Source organism: Aegilops tauschii, chromosome 7 (genome assembly GCF_002575655.3).
Source record: "Aegilops tauschii subsp. strangulata cultivar AL8/78 chromosome 7, Aet v6.0, whole genome shotgun sequence".
NCBI lineage: Eukaryota > Viridiplantae > Streptophyta > Magnoliopsida > Poales > Poaceae > Aegilops > Aegilops tauschii.
The window spans coordinates 89,993,318-90,016,177 of record NC_053041.3 but is presented as its reverse complement, the minus strand read 5'-3'; the positions used below and the strand labels follow the sequence as shown (position 1 = coordinate 90,016,177).

Genomic DNA, 22,860 nt, shown 5'->3' with positions numbered 1-22,860 from the left:
TTTGTTTTACTGTTTGGAGAAATAATTTATTTGACTTTATTTTAAATTTGAATTTGAATTGGTTTTGAATCAAAGTGATATTAGCAATAGTAACAGTGACGACTTGCCATCATTAGTAGGGGATTACTGTAGCTTGATTATCCGGGCATTACAAATCTCCTCCACTACAAGAAATCTCGTCCCGAGATTTAAGAGGTGGAGTAAGGGGGAAGCTATAAGGACGAATGTCTCAAAGGATCAACATCCGGTAGTTATCTCGAAGAAGGAGATTTTAGAAGCACCAGGACGTATCGAGAGTGCTATACAGAGATTCAACTAGTTTTAATCAGGTAGGCATCCAGCTGATGCCTAAAATAGGTGATGAAGGGGTTCAGAGCAAAGAAGAATAATGTTGCCTCTGATACCGAAATGAAACATGGTGAGGAAGTTAGCTCGTGTATTACATACGAAGACGAGTGCCAAGAATATTTCGGAATCAAGGTTGTACAGGAGAGTCAGGTTCCGATCCTGTGGAACTGTGGGTTATGGGCCCATCATGTGGGTTAAAAGTAGAAAGGGGGCGATAGCAAGGCATGTCAGATGATATATAGTCTGTCAATTATGTTGGCAACAACGTTGGTACCAAGGGTGAGGGACGAAGAGAACCATTTTCCTACTCGTTAAGACGAGGCGGACCAATAGGCAAAGTTCTCGTCCATCGGCGGCTACCGGAATGTCATCAACAATAGTAACAAGGTCGTACCGACAGAGTTTGTGCACCGAGGTGTTTACTTAAGCAAGGAAATATTACTGCTTATATCATAGATCACAAGACAGGCTAAACAAAACAATGAAAAGGAAAATGTGATTATACCCTAGTATCAGGAGTATATCTTTCCCATCCATGACAGGACAACAAGTAGATAACCAATTAGGTAAAGGGGCGAGGGAATTCATGATGTTACCCATACAGCGGTGTTTGGATAATTGATCAAGAAACATTTAGCATTGCGCCTCCAATGTTCTTAATGATGTTCGGAGTAGCGCAATCATACTTTTGGATAGCATTGACATGGTCATCAGGTAAAGGCCGGACCTTGGGAACACAAAGGATCCGTCGGGAATTACTTGAACACCTCAAGCAATTTTATCAAGGAAGATGAGGAGGTGGCCGATGGTTTCAACAAAAATCCATCGACATGTCAAAAAGGATGTATTTCCAAAATTTATATGAAAAAATTCGTGTTGGGGGTGGCAAGAATGTTGTCGATGATAACACAAATCATCGAGGGGCAAGGATGGTATTTCTCATCATGAATTCAATCGATATCCTGGAAGAGCTCAGAATGTTGATGATGATCACGACACATTTGTCGAGAGATTTCATGAAGATGTAATCAATCGGCGACGACATCAAGTCAAAAGAATGATAAAACGAAAGGTTATTGGAACCATGGGTACGACACAAACTCGAAATCAAGCTTGTTGTTCAAGGCGAAACGATATGACGAGGAAGATCGACGTAAGCTTAGCTCATCGTCAAAGATTGTGCTCCGGGAAGAAAGGACCAAGCAACACAGTTAAAATTTAGCACAATAGTGGTATAGCTGATTAGGCTAGGAATGACTTGAAGGATTATTAAACTCGCAAGCAACGAAAATTTCTTAGAGTTATAGAATCGGGGTGTGGAATCAATTCACTTATCGGTGTTCTCGAGTGACTAATAACTCAGAACCCGGGGAATTCTGATATCGGTGAGAAGCCATACTAGATGAAGACTCATAGGAAGCAACATAGTTCTTTGTCCTTATCGAGATACCGGAGGGTAATATACGAAGGAATATCAAAATAGAGGTTGCAGAGATGCATTGATCTGCAGAAGACAAGTGCTTTAACTTGTCCGAGAAATGGAATCAAAGAAGAACAATCACGGTCAGGACCATGATTGCAAAGAATCAATTTACAGATGCAAGATGAGCTTATACCAAGGGACCATTTGATTATAAGAGAAGCTTCCATGATAAGATCTACATCATGTCTATGGGCATGAACACAAAGTTCAAGGTCGACTCCCACTTCTTAAATGCATAACCTCTCATTTACTTCTCGCTTTTGACGAAGTTGTAGCGTAGAAATTTTTATCCGGCATAACACCAGTAGAGTATGACCCATAGAAATTTCCGGGTTCACACAAATTAGGGAAAGCATTAGTTCAACCCGTCGGGGCATCTTCGGAATATTTGCAAAAACTTCAGAGGTAATTGACTCAAGCTCGGAAGCAGAGCATGGTTGACAAAGCAGAGAATACGATTTACTAAAGGCAATATGTATCAGGGGAAGAGCGCACAAAATTTTGAATATGAAGGAAACTGCCGGATAATAATCCAACAAAGGATTCAGCGGTCCTTAATGGATCTGATGTGAGTATCGGTACTCAGCCAGAAGAAGGAAAGAATGCAAAGGCATTGGATTATAGAAACATCTGAATAATTCGATGCTTGAGTACAAAGGAGTTATGATTACAAGTCGAAGGATCAGAAGCAGAGGCTCTGATCAAAAGATGAGTAAGTTGAATAGACTTAGAGGTGCACCCGATCAAATCTTGATTGGGCAAGAACCAACTCATAACGGAGCGATGTCAGAGCCGGAAAGAAAATTTCCAAGGATTAATTGATAATTGCGAGTATTCGCTCACACGTTGAATCCATAGGAACAGAATGACAACCACAAAGAATTTTAAAGAATATTTCTAGACATATTGAATTAATCCTAATGCAAGCAGGCAAGGAGAATCAAGAGTAATAGGTTGCAGAGGATTTTCGGAAGATCAGATAGTATTTCCAAGTATTTAGTAAAAAGCATATGAACAACTGGGGATGAATGAACCCCGGTTAAGTGAACTATCCGCAGTGCAAAAGAAGCTGCAAGGCAGAAGGCACAAAGGATTCTCGGAACAACGGAGAGTACTAGGGGTATCTCGTAACAACAGGAGCAACTGGGGATGAAGGTACAAGCGTCAAGGATGTTATTCACGGGGATTACCGACGGTCAGAAACTGCAAGGCAGTGGACACAGGGTCTCGGGATACATCGAGAAGTATCTTCAGAGTCTTCTGATGTAGCAGACGATCAACTGTGTTGAAGGAGCTCTCCGGGAGGAAGCGGTTACGAGAACCTAGTGTTAGAGTTAGCAAAATCATTTAACTCGAATAGAAGAGAGATCAGAGTCCCAGAGTAATGACGAGGAATAAAAGATCCTAATACCACCCAATGGCGACGTGGGCCCGTAAGACACACAGCCAATGTTAGTAAAAGTTTTTTAGTGACTAGACTCAACTTCGGCCAAGGAGTTGGAAAGGGGGCTACCTACAGGCAGTCCACTCTGATACCAACTTGTGACGCCCTCGATTCAATCGTACACTAATCATACACGCAAATGTGTACGATCAAGATCAAGGACTCACGGGAAGATATCACAACACAACTCTAGACACAAATTAAAATAATACAAGCTTTATATTACAAGTCAGGGGCCTCGAGGGCTAGAATACACAAGGGTCAGCGGAAGCAACAATATCTGAGTACAGACATGAGTTAGACAAGTTTGCCTTAAGAAGGCTAGCACAAAGCAACACGATCGAAGAGGCAAGGCCTCCTGCCTGGGAACCTCCTAACTACTCCTGGTCGTCGGCGGTCTCCACGTAGTAGTAGGCATCGACGGTGGCATCTGGCTCCTGGGCTCCGACATCTGGTTGCATCAACCGGAAAGAAGAAGAAAGGGGGGAAAAGGGTAGCAAAGCAACGGTGAGTACTCATCCAAAGTACTCGCAAGCAAGGATCAACACTACATATGCAACATTATCAAAGGAAGGCTGTATATGTGGACTGAACTGCAGAATGCCAGAATAGAGGGGAGAACCTAGTCCTATCGAAGACTAGCATCTTCTGAAAACCACCATCTTGCAGCAACCGGAGGGACTAGAGTAGCATAAAGTACAGTTGTAGAAGTGTTATCAACCTCGGCCAAAGATCCTTTCTCGACTCCCTACGAGAAAGCAATCCCAGAGCCATACTCTCCAGTTATCACTTCATATCCATGTCTCATCTCAAGTATCCAGTTCTAGTTGTATCGATCGGGATACAACTCCAAGTGTCCGTTACCGTAGGACAGGGTATCGATAGATGTTTTCTTCCCTGCAGCGGTGCACCAACTTACCCACCACACTCGATTAACTCCGGCCCGACACACTTTCCTGGGTCATGCCCGGCCTCGGCCAAACAATACGCCGCAACCCGACCTAGGCTTAATAAAGAGATCAGCACGCCGGACTAAACCTATGCCCCCAGGGGTCATGGGCCATCGCCCCGGGAACTCCTGCACGTTGCGTGGGTGGCCGGTGTGCAGACCTAGCTACCTCCTTCAACAAGGTAGGCGCTTACGCAGTCCAACCCGGCGCGCGCCGCTCAGTCGCTGACGTCTATTAAGCTTCGGCTGATGCATACGACGCAGAACGCCCATACTATGCCCACGTGATGGTTAGTGCTATCAGGCCAGAGGCCCATCGGATCAAATATCCAAATCGTAGTGGATTAGGAGCACGCGGTAACAAGCAAAGACTCACGAAAGATGTGACCCCGTTGCCCCGTCTCGAGGACTTGCGGCAAGGGCTAGGAATGCCCGACCACGCCTCGTAATTATCTCGCGGGCACCCTCCAGGTCAACCCGACTCCACATCACTCGCAATTAAGCTCGTGCGGGTACCCCTTAGAGCCGACCCGTCTTTAGTAACATGGTTCAGTGTAAAGTCATAGTAACCATAGTAACTGTGTGTCTAACACCAAGGGGAAAACCTGAGGAATCACCCTTGACGGATTCCACTCGATGTAATCATCAAGGTGAACGTAAGAGGAACCACCCTCGACGTTCACACTTGAGGGGTTGCACGACAGAGTCGTATCGGAAGTGGTTAAGGCGGAATCACCCTCGATAACCATGACCGAATAGCTACACTACAGGGTAACATCAGAAGTGCTGATGAGGTCTCACCCTCGGCACTCGATAGTAACCCAGTAGTGTCGAGCAACTAAGGGGAAAGTGATGTGCGGTGCCGGGGCTTGGTCTTCGATCCCGTTGATCGGGTCTTCAATGATGAAGCAGGGGCAACAAGGACAAGGTGGGGGGTCACTGATGGATCACTAACCAACCTATACTAAGCAGTTTAGGATAAGCAGGTAGGTAACAATGAGTAGGTTACAAAAGCAGGCTATGCATCAGAATAGGAGCAAACAATACAGTAGCAAAATCTAATGCAAGCATGAGAGAACGGAATGGGCGATATCGGGATGATCAAAGGGGGGGCTTGCCTGGAAGCTCTGCTGCAAAGGAACGGTCGTCGGTGACGTAGTCGATCACTGGGGCATCACCGGTCTCGAGGTCTACCGGAGAGAAGAGGGGGAAGAAACAGTAAATACATAGCAAACAGAGGTATCACTAAGCATGACATGACGATACGTAGTGCTAGGCGTGCTGTAACGCGGTACTACACGTTGCACACGAAGGGGGGAAACATCCGAGGATGATTTCCCGGCGGTAGGCGGATTTCGGACAGATGAAAGAGAGGGGACAGTTCCATGTTCAGCATGCTAGGGGCATGTGACAGATGAACGGACCCCGTATTCGGATTCGTTGGATTTTTCTGAGCAACTTTCATATAGAAAACATTTTCATCCGAGTTACGGTTTATTTACTACGAATTTCTAAAGGTTTAAACAATATTATGAAATTAATATTAATTCGAAAATAATGATTAAAACGCTAAGCGCACCCAGCACAGGGTACACAAAAGTGCACCCAGCGGCCGACAGGTGGGCCAGGGGTCCCAGTTGACCAGTCAACGTTTGAATGGTCAACAGGGTGTGGGGCCCCCTGTCATACTCACATGTAACTAATTAGGGATTAGTTAGGCTAAATAAGTAATTAGCTTAATTAAACCATTTTGATTAAGTTAATTAATTAATGATTAAGTATAATCTTATATTTTTTTACAGACATTCTTTTTAAGAAAAAGGGCCGGTGGGGCCCTATGGTCAGCGACCCACATGCCTTAGTGGGGCGGGCGTGTAGCGGGCGCAACGAACGGGGCAGGCGCCCGTCGGGGGCCAAAGCCCACCCGGGCGCGGGGCGTGGTCGCCGGGCGCGGCACGCGGAGCCCCATGGCGCCGGACCCGGGCGCCGGCCGGCCTGGGCTGCGGTTGGCGGCGGCAAGCTGGTCGAGTGGGCGCGAAGGCGAGGGGGAGTGGGGCGAGCGGGACGCGACAAGGGCGGTCGAGGCCAGTCAGGCGACGGCGGAAGCGAGGCGGGATGGGCGGAGGGCGAGGCCACGCAGCAGCGTGGCGCAGTAGGCGCGGCGCATGGGGCGAGGCGGGCGCGCAGGGAGTGGCTACGGGGGGGGGAGTAGCGCGAAGAGGCCAGAGGAGGCGTGCGTGGCGGCGACTACGCCCAACGGCAACTGCGGGCGGCGCGCAACGGCGGGGTTGGGTGCGGGGAGACGTGCGGCGGTGGCGAGCGGGGACGGGGCCCAGGCGTGGCGTGGGCATGGCCTCGCGCGGGCATGCGTGCGCTGAAGGGGGGCGTGGGAGCAGAGCAGCGACAGGTGGGGCGGAGCCGAGCGGGGGAAACAGGGGCACGGCCACGGCAACGGCTACCCACGGCTCAATCCGAGCAAGACAGAGGGGAGTGAGGATGTGGAGCTCACCGCGGGGACACAAGGTGGTCCGGTGAGGGCTTAGAAGAGCAGAGGCGGAGGAGATCGAGGCGGTGTCGTGGCGCGGGTCGGAGAAGGAATTTGGGTCGTCGGAGTTGCTGCGCTGCTCCCTGACTTGATCCAACGGCACCGGACGAAAAGGTTGACGGCGTCGGAGCTCCCGGACAAATCGGTGAAACCGGAGAGGCGCGGTGGCCACGGGGTCGACCAGCGCACGGCGACGGTGACGCTCGGGAGGAGCGAGGGCGTGAGGGAGAGGGGAACGAGCGAGGGGGGAGGAGGCGGATCTGGGTCCGGCTAGGGTTTGGCAGGGGCGGGGTGGTCTTATCCGCCGGGGGAGACGATGGGGAGGCATGGGATGGCCGGCACGTGGCCATCGCGGCCACGGGCAGCTGGCCGTCGTCCACCTCCCCTTTGTGAACAGAGGAGGAAGGAGAGGGGTAGGTGGGCTGGGCCTCACTGTAGTTAGCAGGCCTTAAGTGCACAGTGCACTTCGGCCTTTTTCTTTTCTTATTCTATTTTTCTTTTTATTTAATAAACAAAGATGGGTAAGAAAATGTTGGGCATGCTATTTACTTAGGAAAAATATGGGAAGTGCCCTTTTTATTTCTTGGTGATCTTAGGCAGTGCCACAAATATTTTGGAGACCAGAAGAATTCATTTGGGATTTTTCATAAATAGGATAGCATTTAAAAATGCTGAATTGGAACTGCTTTAATTCCCAGGGGAAATTGGCTACCTCAAATGATGTTGGATCACTCATGTCATTTAGTTAGTGAATATTTGCAACCCAACGAACATTTTTGTTTTACTGTCTGGAGAAATAATTTATTTAACTTTATTTTAAATTTGAATTTGAATTGGTTTTGAATCAAAGTGATATTAGCAACAGTAACAGTGATGACTTGGCATCATTAGTAGGGGATTACTGTAGCTTGATTATTCGGGCGTTACAACTTGATTCAAGTAATTGTAGTACTCAGACAATCTGAGCACATGCTCACTGGTTGAGCTATTCTCCTCCATCTTATTGGCAAAGTACTGTCAGAGGTCTCATACCTCTCGACATGGGCACGAGTATGAAATACCAATTTCAACTCTTGAAACATCTTATATGCTCCGTGGCGTTCAAAACATTTTTGAAGTCCAGGTTATAAGCCGTAAAGAATGGTGCACTAAACTATCAAGTAGTCATCATACCGAGCTTTTGTCAAAACGTTCATAACGTCTGCATCTGCTCCTGCAATAGTTCTGTCACCTAGCGGTGCATCAAGGACATAATACTTCTGTGCAGCAATGAGGTTAATCCTCAGATCATGGACCAAGTCCGCATCATTGCTACTAACATCTTTCAAATTAGTTTTCTCTAGGAACATATCAAAATAAAACAAGAGAGCTAAACACGAGCTATTGATCTACAACATAGATATGCTAATACTACCAGGACTAAGTTCATGATAAATTTAAGTTCAATTAATCATATTACTTAAGAACTCCCACTTAGATAGACATCTCTCTAATCATCTAAGTGATCACGTGATCCAAATCAACTAAACCATGTCCGATCATCACGTGAGATGGAGTAGTTTCAATGGTGAACATCACTATGTTGATCATATCTACTATATGATTCATGCTCGACCTTTCGGTCTCAGTGTTCCGTGGCCATATCTGCATATGCTAGGCTCGTCAGGTTCAACCTGAGTATTCCGCGTGTGCAACTGTTTTGCACCCGTTGTATTTGAACGTAGAGCCTATCACACCTGATCATCACGTGGTGTCTCAGCACGAAGAACTTTCGCAACGGTGCATACTCAGGGAGAACACTTATACCTTGAAATTTAGTGAAAGATCATCTTATAATGCTACCGTCGATCTAAGCAAAATAAGATGCATAAAAGATAAACATCACATGCAATCAATATAAGTGATATGATATGGACATCATCATCTTGTGCTTGTGATCTCCATCTCCGAAGCACCGTCATGATCACCATCGTCACCGGCGCGACACCTTGATCTCCATCGTAGCATCGTTGTCGTCTCGCCAACTTATGCTTCTACGACTATCGCTACCACTTAGTGATAAAGTAAGCATTACAGGGCGTTTGCATTGCATATAATAAAGCGACAACCATATGGCTCCTGCTAGTTGCCGATAACTCGGTTACAAAACATGATCATCTCATACAATAAAATATAGCATCATGCCTTAACCATATCACATCACAACATGCCCTGCAAAAACAAGTTAGACGTCCTCTACTTTGTTGTTGCAAGTTTTACGTGGCTGCTACGGGCTGAGCAAGAAGCGTTCTTACCTACGCATCAAAACCACAACGATAGTTTGTCAAGTTAGTGTTGTTTTAACCTTCTCAAGGACCGGGCGTAGCCACACTCGGTTCAACTAAAGTTGGAGAAACTGACACCCGCCAGCCACCTGTGTGCAAAGCTCGTCGTTAGAACCAGTCTCGCGTAAGCGTACGCGTAATGTCGGTCCGGGCCGCTTCATCCAACAATACCGCCGAACCAAAGTATGACATGCTGGTAAGCAGTATGACTTATATCGCCCACAACTCACTTGTGTTCTACTCGTGCATATAACATCTACGCATAAAACCTGGCTCTGATACCACTATTGGGGAACGTAGTAATTTCAAAAAAATTCCTACGCACACGCAAGATCATGATGATGCATAGCAACGAGAGGGGAGAGTGTGTCCACGTACCCTCATAGACCGAAAGCGGAAGCGTTAGCACAACGCGGTTGATGTAGTCGTACGTCTTCACGATCCGACCGATCAAGTACCGAACGTACAGCACCTCCGAGTTCAGCACACGTTCAGCTCGATGACGTCCCTCGCACTCCGATCCAGCCGAGCTTTGAGGGAGAGTTCCGTCAGCACGACGGCGTGGTGACGATGATGATGTTCTACCGACGCAGGGCTTCGCCTAAGCACCGCTACGATATTATCGAGGTGGACTATGGTGGAGGGGGGCACCGCACACGGCTAAGAGATCAATGATCAATTGTTGTGTCTATGGGGTGCCCCCTGCCCCCGTATATAAAGGAGCAAGGGGAGAGGCGGCCGACCAGGAGAGGTGCGCCAAGAGGAGTCCTACTCCCACCGGGAGTAGGACTCCCTCCCTTCCTAGTTGGAGTAGGAGAAGGGGAAGGAGGAGGGAGAGGGGAAGGAAAGGGGGGCGCCGCCCCCCTCCTTGTCCAATTCGGACTAGAGGGGGAGGGGGCGCGCGGCCTGCCCTGGCCGCCCCTCCTCTTCTCCACTAAGGCCCATCTTGGCCCATTAAACCTCCGGGGTGGTTCCGGTAACCCCCGGTACTCCGGTAAAATCCCGATTTCACCCGGAACACTTCCGATATCCAAATATAGGCTTCCAATATATCAATCTTTATGTCTCGACCATTTCGAGACTCCTCGTCATGTCCGTCATCACATCCGGGACTCCGAACTATCTTCGGTACATCATAACACATAAACTCATAATATAACCGTCATCGAACTTTAAGCGTGCGGACCCTACGGGTTCGAGAACTATGTAGACATGACCGAGACATGTCTCCGGTCAATAACCAATAGCGGAACCTGGATGCTCATATTGGCTCCTACATATTCTACGAAGATCTTCATCGGTCAAACCGCATAACAACATACGTTGTTCCCTTTGTCATCGGTATGTTACTTGCCCGAGATTTGATCGTCGGTATCTTAATACCTAGTTCAATCTTGTTACCGGCAAGTCTCTTTACTAATTCCGTAATACATCACCCTGCAACTAACTCATTAGTCACAATGCTTGCAAGGCTTATAGTGATGTGCATTACCGAGAGGGCCCAGAGATACCTCTCCGACAATCGGAGTGACAAATCCTAATCTCGAAATACGCCAACCCAACAAGTACCTCCGGAGACACCTGTAGAGTACCTTTATAATCACCCAGTTACGTTGTGACGTTTGGTAGCACACAATGTGTTCCTCCGGTAAACGGGAGTTGCATAATCTCATAGTCATAGGAACATGTATAAGTCATGAAGAAAGCAATAGCAGAATACCAAACGATCGAGTGCTAAGCTAACGGAATGGGTCAAGTCAATCACATCATTCTCCTAATGATATGATCCCATTAATCAAATGACAACTCATGTCAATGGCTAGGAAACATAACCATCTTTGATCAACGAGCTAGTCAAGTAGAGGCATACTAGTGACACTCTGTTTGTCTATGTATTCACACACGTATTATGTTTCCGGTTAATACAATTCTAGCATGAATAATAAACATTTATCATGGTATAAGAAAATAAATAATAACTTTATTATTGCCTCTAGGGCTTATTTCCTTCACCTCTCCCCTCCAGCCTATATATACTAGAGGCTTTGGGGCACTTTTAAAGACACAAGTTTTGGCGTCTCCTCCAATTCTTTAGTTTTAGTTCTAGTTGGTCCTAGTTGATCAATTAGAGCTTGACCTAGATCCTCTAATCCTCATAGTTAGAATCCCCATGTGGTTCTAATCTGCTCCCTCTAATTCTCCGACGACGATTAGCTCTAGACGACGAAACGCTGACGGATCGTGAAGACCGTACGCTTGCAATCCGTGGAGAGGGCGTGCTTTTGGTCTTCTGTTCGAGGGACTATTCGTGGGAGGTCCGCGAGATCGTTCATCCATGGTTCGAGGGACTCCAAGTGTGATGTACACCGACTCGTCTACTTCCGCTGCTACTCGGAGTCGGTAATGATCGAATCTTAACCATTGATGCATCTTCATATTGTTCCTGGGTGATCGTAGGGCGATTTTTTTGTTTTCTGTTATGTTTCCCAACACTAAAACCATAGAAGGCACGTACAATAAATTTTGGTATAAACTGAGTAGAGGAGTCTAACTTGGTTTTGCTGGTTGCATGTGATGTGGTATAGTCTTCATCATATTGATGAAATTTTGCATTAGATGTATATATGTTGTAATATTTAACATGACGTGTGTTTCATGGTAATGATATGATGGTTGGAGCCATATGATTGCCACTTTAATGACCTGCATGTCAAGTTTTATGTAATGCTATTTTTATATAGTATCTATAGAAATAACTGTGATAAAATAGTGATTACATATGATGGTGACAAGTTTGTGGAGGACCCCGACACAAAAGGAACTGTTACCAATTGCCACGGCAAGCAATTTTGGCAGAAATATGTTTTACTTAAAACTGCTACCAAGAAATATGTGTATTCTTGGACACAAGGAATTATTACAAATAAGCATACAAATGATGCTAATCTCAGTAAGTCACACTTGTTTCTTCAATTGAATTTGACCCCCTTGTATTACTTGATAGATACACCAATCTCTAGTGTAAGGAAATGGGAGGAGAATTCAAAAGTGCATACAATTTTGAATGTATCGACATGGTGAGTATCTACCATGCTACAAAATTCCACAGAGAAGTCAGGAAACCTACAAGAAATTTTTGAGATGGACACACCAGCGGAAACACTATTTCAAAAAAAAATTATGTGTCATCAAGATCAATCTAGGAGAAGCTAGCAACGAGAGAGGGGAGTGCATCCTCATACCCTTGAAGATCGCTAAGCGAAAGCGTTACAAGAACGCGGTTGATGGAGTCGTACTCGCGGCGATTCAAATCGCGGAAGATCCGATCCAAGCGCCGAACGGACGGTGCCTCCGCGATCAACACACGTACAGCCGGGGGACGTCCAGCAAGGGGAGAAGAGAAGTTGAGGGAGAACTCCGGCAACACGACGGCGTGGTGGTGGAGCTCGTGGTTCTCCGGCAGAGCTTCGCTACGCTCAACGGAGGAGGAGGAGCAGGAGTTGGAGGGGGAGGGCTGCGCCAGGGGCAAAGGGTACAGCTCCCATGCACCTCCCCACTATATATAGGGGTGGAGGGGGCTGGTTTATTGCCCTCCAAGTCTATTGGGGCGTTGGCAAAGGTGGGATGAAAGAAATCTCATCCTTTCCCTTCCCCACCGATTGTTATCCCACCTTTTTAGAGATCTTGATCTTATCCCTTCGGGATATGATCTTATTTCTTCTAAGGAGGGATCTTGGTGCGCCTTAACCAGGGGTGTGGGGCCTTGCCCCCACTACCCACGTTCATGTGGGTCCCCCATGTGGGTGGGTCCCACTTCGGAACCTTCTAAAACCTTCCCGGTACAATACCGAAAAATTCGGAACATTTTCCGGTGGCCAGAATAGGACTTCCCATATATAAATCTTTACCTCCGGACCATTCCGAAACTCCTCGTGACGTCCGGGATCTCATCCTTTTTACGACAGAAATTATCCTTTTTATTAGACGATGCATGACTCAAATTTGAACTCGAATTTTTGTGGCAAGGTACATGTCAATTGTGTAACCCACTAAGGAGTCCAAACTTTTTAGGCTGCGCTCCAATGGCAGCAGCACCACATGAGCGCTACTCGTTATGTTCTCGCTGGACCAGGTTTCAAAGAAAGTTGGTATACTAATAGAATATAACTGATCTCCCTGACGGCTAGAAACCATCAGGGATGGCAACAAAAACAGTCAGGAACGCCTCACTTCAGGCATAATGACAACAATAATACTCCTCGACGACGACAACTGGAAGTTTACAGGAAACACCTTTCACAGAAACTTCACCAAGGCGTCTCACGCCTGTAAAACTGCTGCAGTGTCTTACTACAACTCCACAAGATCTTTGGAGGTAGCAATCTAGAGTTATAGACTTACAGCAACAAATTACAAGATAGCTCAAGTAAGCAACGCCACACAAAACAACGGTCTCAAGCTGGACGTTCATGTCCAGCCAGTATTAAGGCTGGAACTTCAGCAATAAGACCAAAATGTACTTAGCTAGTATGCGGGGAAATCAGGATGGACGTCATGTGCCCAAGACTGCAGGCCACCGACTATGTCCTTGGCGGAGTGAAAGCCCTTCTCACGGAGAAGCTGGACAGCACTCTGTGAGTCGTTGCCTCTTCTGCAGACGACGTACAAGGAAGGCTGTTTATCTGAGGCGGCGGAGGCATCCAAAGTTTCCTTCATTGAGGTCTCGAGCATAGGCAGCTTCTCCTCCAGAACGGAGAGTGGTATGTTCAGAGACCGGGAAAGTGAAACTATTTGGAAATGATGAGCAGGTCGTACATCCAACAGCACGTGAGGTTTCCCCTTGTCGATCAGCCCTTTGTACCCTGTACAAGTGATGCGGGCACTTTCCGGTAGCAGGTTCAGGCTCGGTGCACCATTGTTGTTGTTACCTTTGTTTTCAGAGAAACACTAGAGGATAATGAATTCAACGTACTAGAGAATTATACTTTACACAAGACAAAGTTAACCACTCGGACACTCCATCTGCTGGTAGCTTTTTCAACTGGGCAGACCCAATTTACATGTTGACAAGAGAAACATCGAGTTCAGAAAATGAAAGGGAAAGTTGCACGCAAGATTGATGTGTACCAGGAAAACCCACTGCTTACACTCCACCTCGAATGTAAACTATGGGACGAAAAAACTGGTAAACAGCAGTCCACCCTTATTACAACTGCATGCGCAAACAGAATTTAAAATAAAAACGTGTACATCCTGAGACAACAAAACAGACAAACCAACCGACTCGCAGCAAGGAAGGAAGCAGAGTGATCACTCGTATCTCACTGCAACCTTAAACTGACTGGCCTTGGCGCGGCTGTTACTCTCGGCCTTCAGCTGCTCCAATGCAAGGGCCAGCGAAGAGTTGTATCTCTTACCTGTAAGCTGGACCTCTTTCAGGTTTGTCAAGTGTTGGATACCAACAATGCTCCTCTTGTTACCGTCACAGAACTCAACCAAAAGCTCCTCAAGCTTATCCATCGATCCTTCCTCGAACTCAATCACTTCGGGATATCTGCAGTAAATTGAGCAGACGGAAAGGGTCCTCAACACTGCAAAGTGGTGGGAAGTGCGCGCAACAAGTCTGCGGTCAAGGTAGCATTCCCGCCACAGCTTGATACTCTGCAGGTTGGGCAGCTTACAAAGGACGTCAAACACTTGGTCACCACGTAACCTTAACCACTTAGCGGCAAAGACAGTCAGATATGACAGTGAGCTCATCCAGTCAGGCAATTTTGAAATTTGGCCATCGATGCTGAGGTACCGGAGGAGCCGTGGCGGCGATGGCAGCTCAAGAAGAAAGTCCATTTTGCCGTCCTCGGATCCAAAGCGGCCAATGCCAAGGGACCGAAGGGAGTGTAACTTGCTCAGGGAGATGGCAAGCTCTCCTACAACCTCCAGATCTTGCTGGGCGTCAACAAACAGAAATATGCGACGTAGTTGTCCTAGTTTACCGAACTCTTTAGCAACTTCAACATTATCTATCTTTGCACATTCCACCTCGCGTAGTGCCTTCATTTTAGAGACCCCTCTGGGAATAGTCCACATGATGTACCATTCTGTACGGTGGGTCAAATCCATGCGCTCAGCTTTCTCTAGCTTTGTCACTGTTTCTGGTAGCTCACCAAGATGTGTATCACGCACATCGAGAACTTGCAAATGCTCTAGCTCACCGACTTTTTTTGGCATCACACTAATGGTTGTACCCTTCAAGCTTAAGAACTTTAGAAGGTACATCCGGCAGATATCCACCACATGCTTGTTTTCTAGGCCCTTGCAGCCTTCCAGATCAAGTACCCTCAACAGGGTAAACTCTCGCAACCGATCAAATACACTTTTCGCTTTGAGCTCAAACATGCTCAGTGATCGAACATGTTGCATGTCCATCCTATCCATGCTATTCCTCCCCTTGGATGGAGAATCCTCGGCCTCCGGTTCCTGTTCTATGCCATGGATGGAGAGGCGACGAACTCTATCATAAAACATTCCTTCATATTGTCCACCTACTACGCTAACAAAGTTAGCCTCTAGGGATCTGGACACCATGACCTCGAGCATCATGTCGTGCACGCGGCACGCCTCCCTCCTCCCATCGAACCCTATAGAGGAGGCTGGATCGATCATGCTCCTACTCATCAACTCATCGAAGTAGGATTCTGCAACCTCCAACAAAGTCAATCCCCGCTTCTCCTCGATCAATCCTTCGGCGATCCATCTGTACAAGAGCCTATTCTTGTTGATTTCATAATCCTCAGGAAAAAGGCTTAGATACATCATGCAACACTTGATGTGATAAGGCAGGTGGTTGTAACTGAGTGTGAGTATTTGACTCATCCCCTCGAGGGTAGGGTTGCTCTCCATCTGCGAACCAATTGATTTACAAACTGTCTCCCACATATCTTTCCTCTCTGGATATTTATAGCTTGCCAACAGGCTGGCAATGCTAACAATTGCTAATGGCAGCCCAGCACACTTCTTCAAAATATCTTCCATTGTATCTGCTAGCCCTTCATGGCAAGGAGCGTCCATAGAGCCAAATGCCCTACTGAGGAACAACTTCCTAGAGTATTCTGGATTGAGTGGTTGAATGCGGTAGATGCAATAATCGCCAACACTTGGATCACTGCATTCTTTGGCCACAGTCTCTATTCGAGTGGTTACAATGATTCTGCTGCCGCATTTGTTTTCTGGCAACTTGGAATGGATTGCATCCCATGCTGCTACAGTCCATACATCATCGATCACAATCAGGTACCTGGTTTCATCATTATATATTCTAGTGTTAGCAAGAGTATTGTGTGTAGTAACCACATTTGAAGGAAAGTAGATATGTGTGCAAAATGTTCGGTTGCACATTTTTTAGACTATGAACACTATGTTCTACAATATTATTTAGATCTATAATTTGAAAATAATACAAAGGAAATTGTCATTTTTTATGTATAATATCCATTGTGCAAAATCATTTATAGAAGGACAAACATCCGGTGGGATCTGAGGTATCCAGTTGGCCTTGTGGATAAGAACATTCAACAAAAAACATAAGTCATAAACACTGGAATTATATATTTATAATAACTAAAACAGAAGAATTTAGAATGATCATACAATGTGGTGCTAGCTTATAATAGTCTAGATTCATGCAATGGTGCCTGCTCATTATAGTCTAGATTTATATACATGCATACTCCCTCTGTTCCAAAATATACAATGTATTTTTTCCAAAAGACAAAAATTTCTACGTTCGACCAAGTTTATAATAAATTATATCAACATTTACAATACTAAATAAAGAAAATATATAAATATTTTTCATGATGAATCTAATGATACTTATTTGGTATTGTTGATATTGATATATACACCTTATATTTTGAAGTAGGGCGAGTATTAATAAAGAAGTTCAATGATTAATATCTATGAAAAAATACAGAAATTAAGAGAAGTATAAACAGATCAAACTTCTTTATTTTACCTGGCTAAATTTACTTCAGAAAATGAAAATCAATCATAAAGATAAAAATATAGAAATATAATATTATCAAGCAAGAAAAACAATGATCTTCACTTCCTACATCCTTGGTTTGAAAACAGTCCATCCTTCTTATTTTTAATGGGTCCGGAACGACTTATAACAACATATATAAACAGTATATTAGTACACTAAATACAACTATGTTTGAAGGCACAGGCATTAGAGTTGTAAATAACTAGAACTAGTATACCATAACATGCATCTATCCATGTGATTGTGATGGTAATTACCGGAGCCATTATGCAACCAATGGCCAAAGTTATGTCTTACGTGTTGTACATCATGTTTTGTAGTACTCCCTCCTATGCAACAATATACTGCATTTTAGGGTTGTCCTAAACTTTGATCAAATTTATGAAAGAAAATTACAACATCGGAAGTACCAAATAAGTACAGATTAAAAAAGATATTCAGTGATGGGTTTGATGACACTATTTAATGCTGTAGATGTTAATATATTTTTTATAAATTTGGTCAAAGTGCAACAAATTGACTTTAGGACAATCCTAAACATGCAGTATATTACGAAGGATGAAATACAAAGCATGATTTACTTGTGGAGTAAATTACAACAGAGGTTCATAGAAGCTTTGTGGACTCATCTCTAGACACAGGAAACTAGTGGTTGAGGATTTGCGCACATGGATTTCTTGGGCATTAATGACATGTTAGAAATTGCATGGTGTCCTGTAGTGCGTAGTAAGAGTGAGCAAAATACTCGTATATTTCTAAATTATAAATCCTTAGTTGATTGAGAACCAATCTATGGTTGGATGATTAGGAGGGTGATTGTACCCCCAGCCTATCAGGGATCGAACCCCAAGTTTGACACATGTGTGTATCATAAAAAATGTTCTTTTAATGGGAAGCAACGTTCCCTTCAATATCGAGGCGCATGTGCGACTTCGTCAATCTCAAGACCCACTAGCTCAGTCTCTCGGAAGCGCTCACAGGGGTAGGGGTGTGTTTGCACGCGTGTTCATACGGGTTAGTGTATGTGAGCGTCTGCATTGTAATTATACCTGGCCATGGGCAGCCCGGCCTGACGCTGTTGCCGAGCCGGGGCCGGGCTTAGATTTTCAGCCCGAAGGCCGGGCTGGGCCCGCTGTTTTTGCGATTTACCGAAGGGGCCCGGCCTGAGCTTGGCGGGATTTTACACGTGCGGGCCGGGCTTGGGCCTGATTTTCTAGGCACAACGCCCGGGCGGGGCCGGGGCCGGGTCTGGGTTTTCTGCATCGCGCTTGGCTAGGCCCGGCCCGAAGCCCAGCCCGGCTCGATGGATGGCCAGGTATAATTGTAATGAGTCTCTGAAAAAATGATTGTTGATTTATATGAAAAAGAAGTCGAATTCAATAATCATCTATGATGTTGGTTTGAAATTATTATCAGTTTATATTTATTTCGCGTGAAGATGAACCCATCATATCTACCTTTTAAGAAAATAATCTTCAGTATGTTTACTTCAAATAAAAAAGGGGTCTTTATCATTTATGCCACTGGTTATGTTCCACTACTCAATTTTTCCACTAGGAATTTCAACTGCTCAAAAATGCCATCGCTTCATTAGGCGCATGCTAAAAAATGCCATTGGACACCATTCATGTTAGCTCAAATCTTGTTTGCCATATTATAATGACCAAAATACCTATGGACCAATATGTCAGCTCTCCCTCTATCTCACTACAATAAAGTGTAGGTCCCACTTGATCCCAACAACATTCTTATTTCCCCCTAAGATTATTCACTTGCTTACACCTGACAAGCGGGGGCCACACTTATCATTGTGATATAGAGAGAGATGACATGTTGGTCTAGGGGTATTTTTTGCACATAACATGGTCAACGGGTTTCACCTGATAATGACGATGTCTAATGGCATTTTTGAGCAAACATCTGACAGAACGATGGCATTTTTGAGATATCTAATTACATTTTTTAGCAAGCATCTCACGGAACAATGGCATTTTTGAGCAGTTGTAACTTCTAATGGTAAAACTAAGTAGCGGGACACAAATAGTGGCATAAATGATAAAAACCAAAAAAATACTTTCAACATCAAGAAAATAAGCAATTCCACTAATAGAAGTATCACAGATAAATATAGTTAAAATAATGTGTAATCTGAATTTATATTTGATTTGAAAGTTACAGGTTTAAACCGGATAATGACATCATGCTTGGCCAGTATAACTTACGCATTCAAAATATTCGATATTTTTTGAGTTACACCCTTTCTCCAATTTTCAACTTGGCTACGGCCTCATATAGCAATGTGTTAAAAGAATGTTGGAAAGAACTGCATTGTGAAAGTATTTTGGCAATAAATAATAAGGTACTATTTCCATACAGACAATGAAGATAATTTTAAGCATATTAATTACCCAAAGATAGACAAGCTTTGGAGATTAAGGGGTAATGACAAATACCAATATATAATTAGCTTGTAAAATCTGAAGTGGTCTGAACTTAATTTAAGATATGTAATTCCGCAATGCCGTAATAGTAGTCGTCATGAAGTTTTTTTTTAAGTGTGGCTTTTACTAACTCATAATGTAGCACCAAGGAGATAAAAACACAATGAACATACACCCATCCCTTTACGACTAAGTTGCACACAATCAAAAATCAGACTAAATAGTTATACTACTCCGCCGATTCACATTAATTGTCGCTGATTTAGTACAAAAAGTAGGGGAAAAAACAATATAAAGAACCATACTAGTACTAGTAGTAAAAAAATGTGACGAAGAATAAGTAATAAATTATAAGAACGTTGTGTATTTCTATCTGCAATTATGTACGTACCTCTTCTCTTTAAGAAGGTCCTCAAGCTTGTCGGCAAGTTTGTTCACATCCATGGTGTCGATGCCAGCCAATGGATCCTCTTCCTCTATTCCTTTTTCATTAGCTGCTTTGTTCTTAACGATCTGCTGAAGCACGCGCTTCAGCAGTTCCTTGAGATCGTTCCCACCATCGAACATCTGAGACACCGACACTTGCGCTTGCCGGTCGAACTCTGTCTCCAGCTGCCGGCACACCTCCATGGCCAACGTTGTCTTTCCGAGCCCTCCAAATCCCACGATGGAGAACACCTTGAGATTCTTGTCACGTTCTTCGCTATTGTCATGCACCATGGCCTTCACCCTTTTGGCTAGGATGTTTGCCTGGTCCTCGATGCCGACGAACTGGTCAGGGTCGTTGGCAGGGCGGAGCGCTTTCGCGGACGACGCCGCCGCCATCACTGGGGCTACGGAAGGAGACCGGTGCAGCGCCTCGCGGCTGACGCCATACCGGGCATGGCGCTCGCTGATGGTGACAGCGCGCGCACGGAGGGTCCTGATGTTGCCAGCAAGGCGATGGCGGGGGAAAAGCGTCGCAAGCAGGCGCTTAGACCAGACGAGAAACCCGTCTTTCGACTGGCACCTTATGCGGAATATGTAGAGGTCGACGCAGTCCTCGGCGTCGTAGGCGAGCTCGCGCAGCTGCTTCATCCACTCGCGAATGAAGTGGTCCACGGCGCCATCTTCGGCTTCAGTCTGCATGCGCAGGAGCGCGTTCATGGTGGCCAGCTCGTCCCTCAGCTCCGCAACCTCGCCGCCAACGGCGCGGAGCTGCCGAAACTCCTCGCCCACCAGCTGCCCAACATTGCTCAGGATGCTCTGCGCCACGGCGCCTTCCATTGTGTCTCTGGATTTCCTGGAATGGTCGAATGGTGGAAAGCAGAGTTTTTGTAATGCAATGAGCATCGCAGCAGGGTTCGACTCCTATTTTTATATAGGAAGGAGGGTTCATGGAAGAGTCGAATGGTGGGCAAGTCACATGTTCTACTGCTAGGTAGAAGTGGCTGTCTACAAGACTTGTATTATTTTCTTTCTCAGCAGAAAGAAAAACAAAATTTTGGCCACTGGAATTCAAACAAGGTTTAACCATGAAATACTAGTTCTTTATTATGTGTATAAGTAGGCCCCAGTTGTTTGGTCTCTTTTACCAAGTAGCACCTAATCTAATCTCACTTTGTAGTATGTTCTTTCCAATGTTGCGTCTCATTCCAGGGTAAAAATTAGATGGCGGTGACGTAAGTTAGAATGCGCATACGTGGACGCGTTTGAGCAGACGGGGAGGAGGTTGTTCAACCCCAAGTACATGAAATCAGATTACATGAATGATGATGGTTAGCGCTCTAGTACCTGCTTTCACCTAGGCATGCACGAGCTTCCTTCTGTGTATGGTGTGAACCAGGTGGGTATGCGATGGCGCGGCATCGTCCAAGATGCAGGCATTGTGGTGCTTCAAGATTTGTCCACGCAGTCAGTGCAACTAAAGTCCTGAGGCCCTTGCGGTGGTTAGCCGGGGAATTTTGCATGGCCGAGATCCACCATTCGAAGAAGCTGACCGCACTATCGGGGCGGGGGGCGGGATGGTAAGGCGGCATCAGGAGAGGACGTCGTGCCAGAGGATGCGAGATACATGCAACCAACGAGTAGGTGGTGCATTGTCTCGTCCTCCTGGTCGCACAGGACACACTCCGATGTGTGTGGCGGTCCACGGCGGGTGAGGCGTGCCGCTGTCCTGCCAGCCATAGAAAGAGTTAGAGGCCCGTACGTAGGAGCCTAGTGTTTCCAAGTGAGCCGCCGGTGCGGTGCTCTCGTGGATCCCTGGAAGAGTGGTACGTAGCAGGATTTCGCTGTGTAGACGCCGCTATCCGTCCAACGCTATCGCATGATGTCGATCGGGTTGCGGCGTAAGCAAGCTACCGCGGAAACAGCGCCAAATGTCAACGTACTCAACTGTGGCCGCCAAGCAGGGTGCCACGGATATCCTGAATCCATGCTTGCTGCAGGATGGCATCGCAGCCGAGACGGCAGCTCCATCGTCGGCGGGGAACGAGGGCAAAGAAAGCAGGCACAATCTCCGAGATGGAAACCCATCAAGCCAAGGGTCCGTCCAGATTCCAGAATCAGCAGCTTTTGCCATCGCCCAAGGTCCAAGGTGTGGAAGCACGCAAGATCTGGCGAACCTCGGGATCGCATGGTAGACTTTGTAATATGTTTGGCAACAGTTACGAGATGCTGCTAAAATAATTAGGACCCCGATATGTACCGAACATCAGGTCAGGTATGGGAGGGGTTGTACGTACCGAACGATTCGTTCGGTAGGGTCGATTGCCCGAACAAATGATTTCGTTCGGTACAGTGCGACCAGAATCAGGAGAGAACGTGAAAAGGCACCAGCACGGAGACCACGCCATGCGAGCCCTTTTAACCAGGCCTTCTGACCCAACAACACAAATCCCTTTGCACACAAAATAAACAAATGTCAGAACTGTCCAAAAAACAAACTATACATACAAAAAGAAGATAAACCGCATCAAAGATTTAGATGCAAAAAATTCCGGTATTTGCCATGGGAAAAAAGGATGATGTTTGAAATCCAAAGATGGTTGGACTGTTTTGCTAAAAGGGCATTTGTAGCTCTCATCCATATGAGATTTGAGTAAATTTTACCACGTGTGACGTCAACATAGTTTTTCCCATTTTTACTCCTTTGACTTTTATTTTTATTTTTATTTTATAGTTTCTTCACCTTTTATTGTATTTCCTCTTTAGTGAATATACATAAATGACTTTTATTTTAGTTTCTTCACCTTTTATTGTATTTCCTCTTTAGTGAATACATAAATATAATTGTGCCCA

General features: G+C 45.6%; 1 protein-coding gene across 1 annotated transcript; it reads right to left on the bottom strand.

Moving 5' to 3' along the window:
* Positions 1–13,320: 13,320 nt before the first annotated feature.
* On the bottom strand, positions 13,321–21,305 carry LOC109766262 (disease resistance protein Pik-2-like). The gene is made up of 2 exons (XM_020325031.4): positions 19,973–21,305; positions 13,321–16,387 (listed from the first exon to the last, which is right to left on the bottom strand). Exons 1-2 carry the CDS (start codon positions 20,911–20,913, stop codon positions 14,404–14,406), a joined length of 2,925 nt encoding a protein of 974 aa, XP_020180620.2. The 5' UTR covers positions 20,914–21,305; the 3' UTR covers positions 13,321–14,403.
* Positions 21,306–22,860: the final 1,555 nt, after the last annotated feature.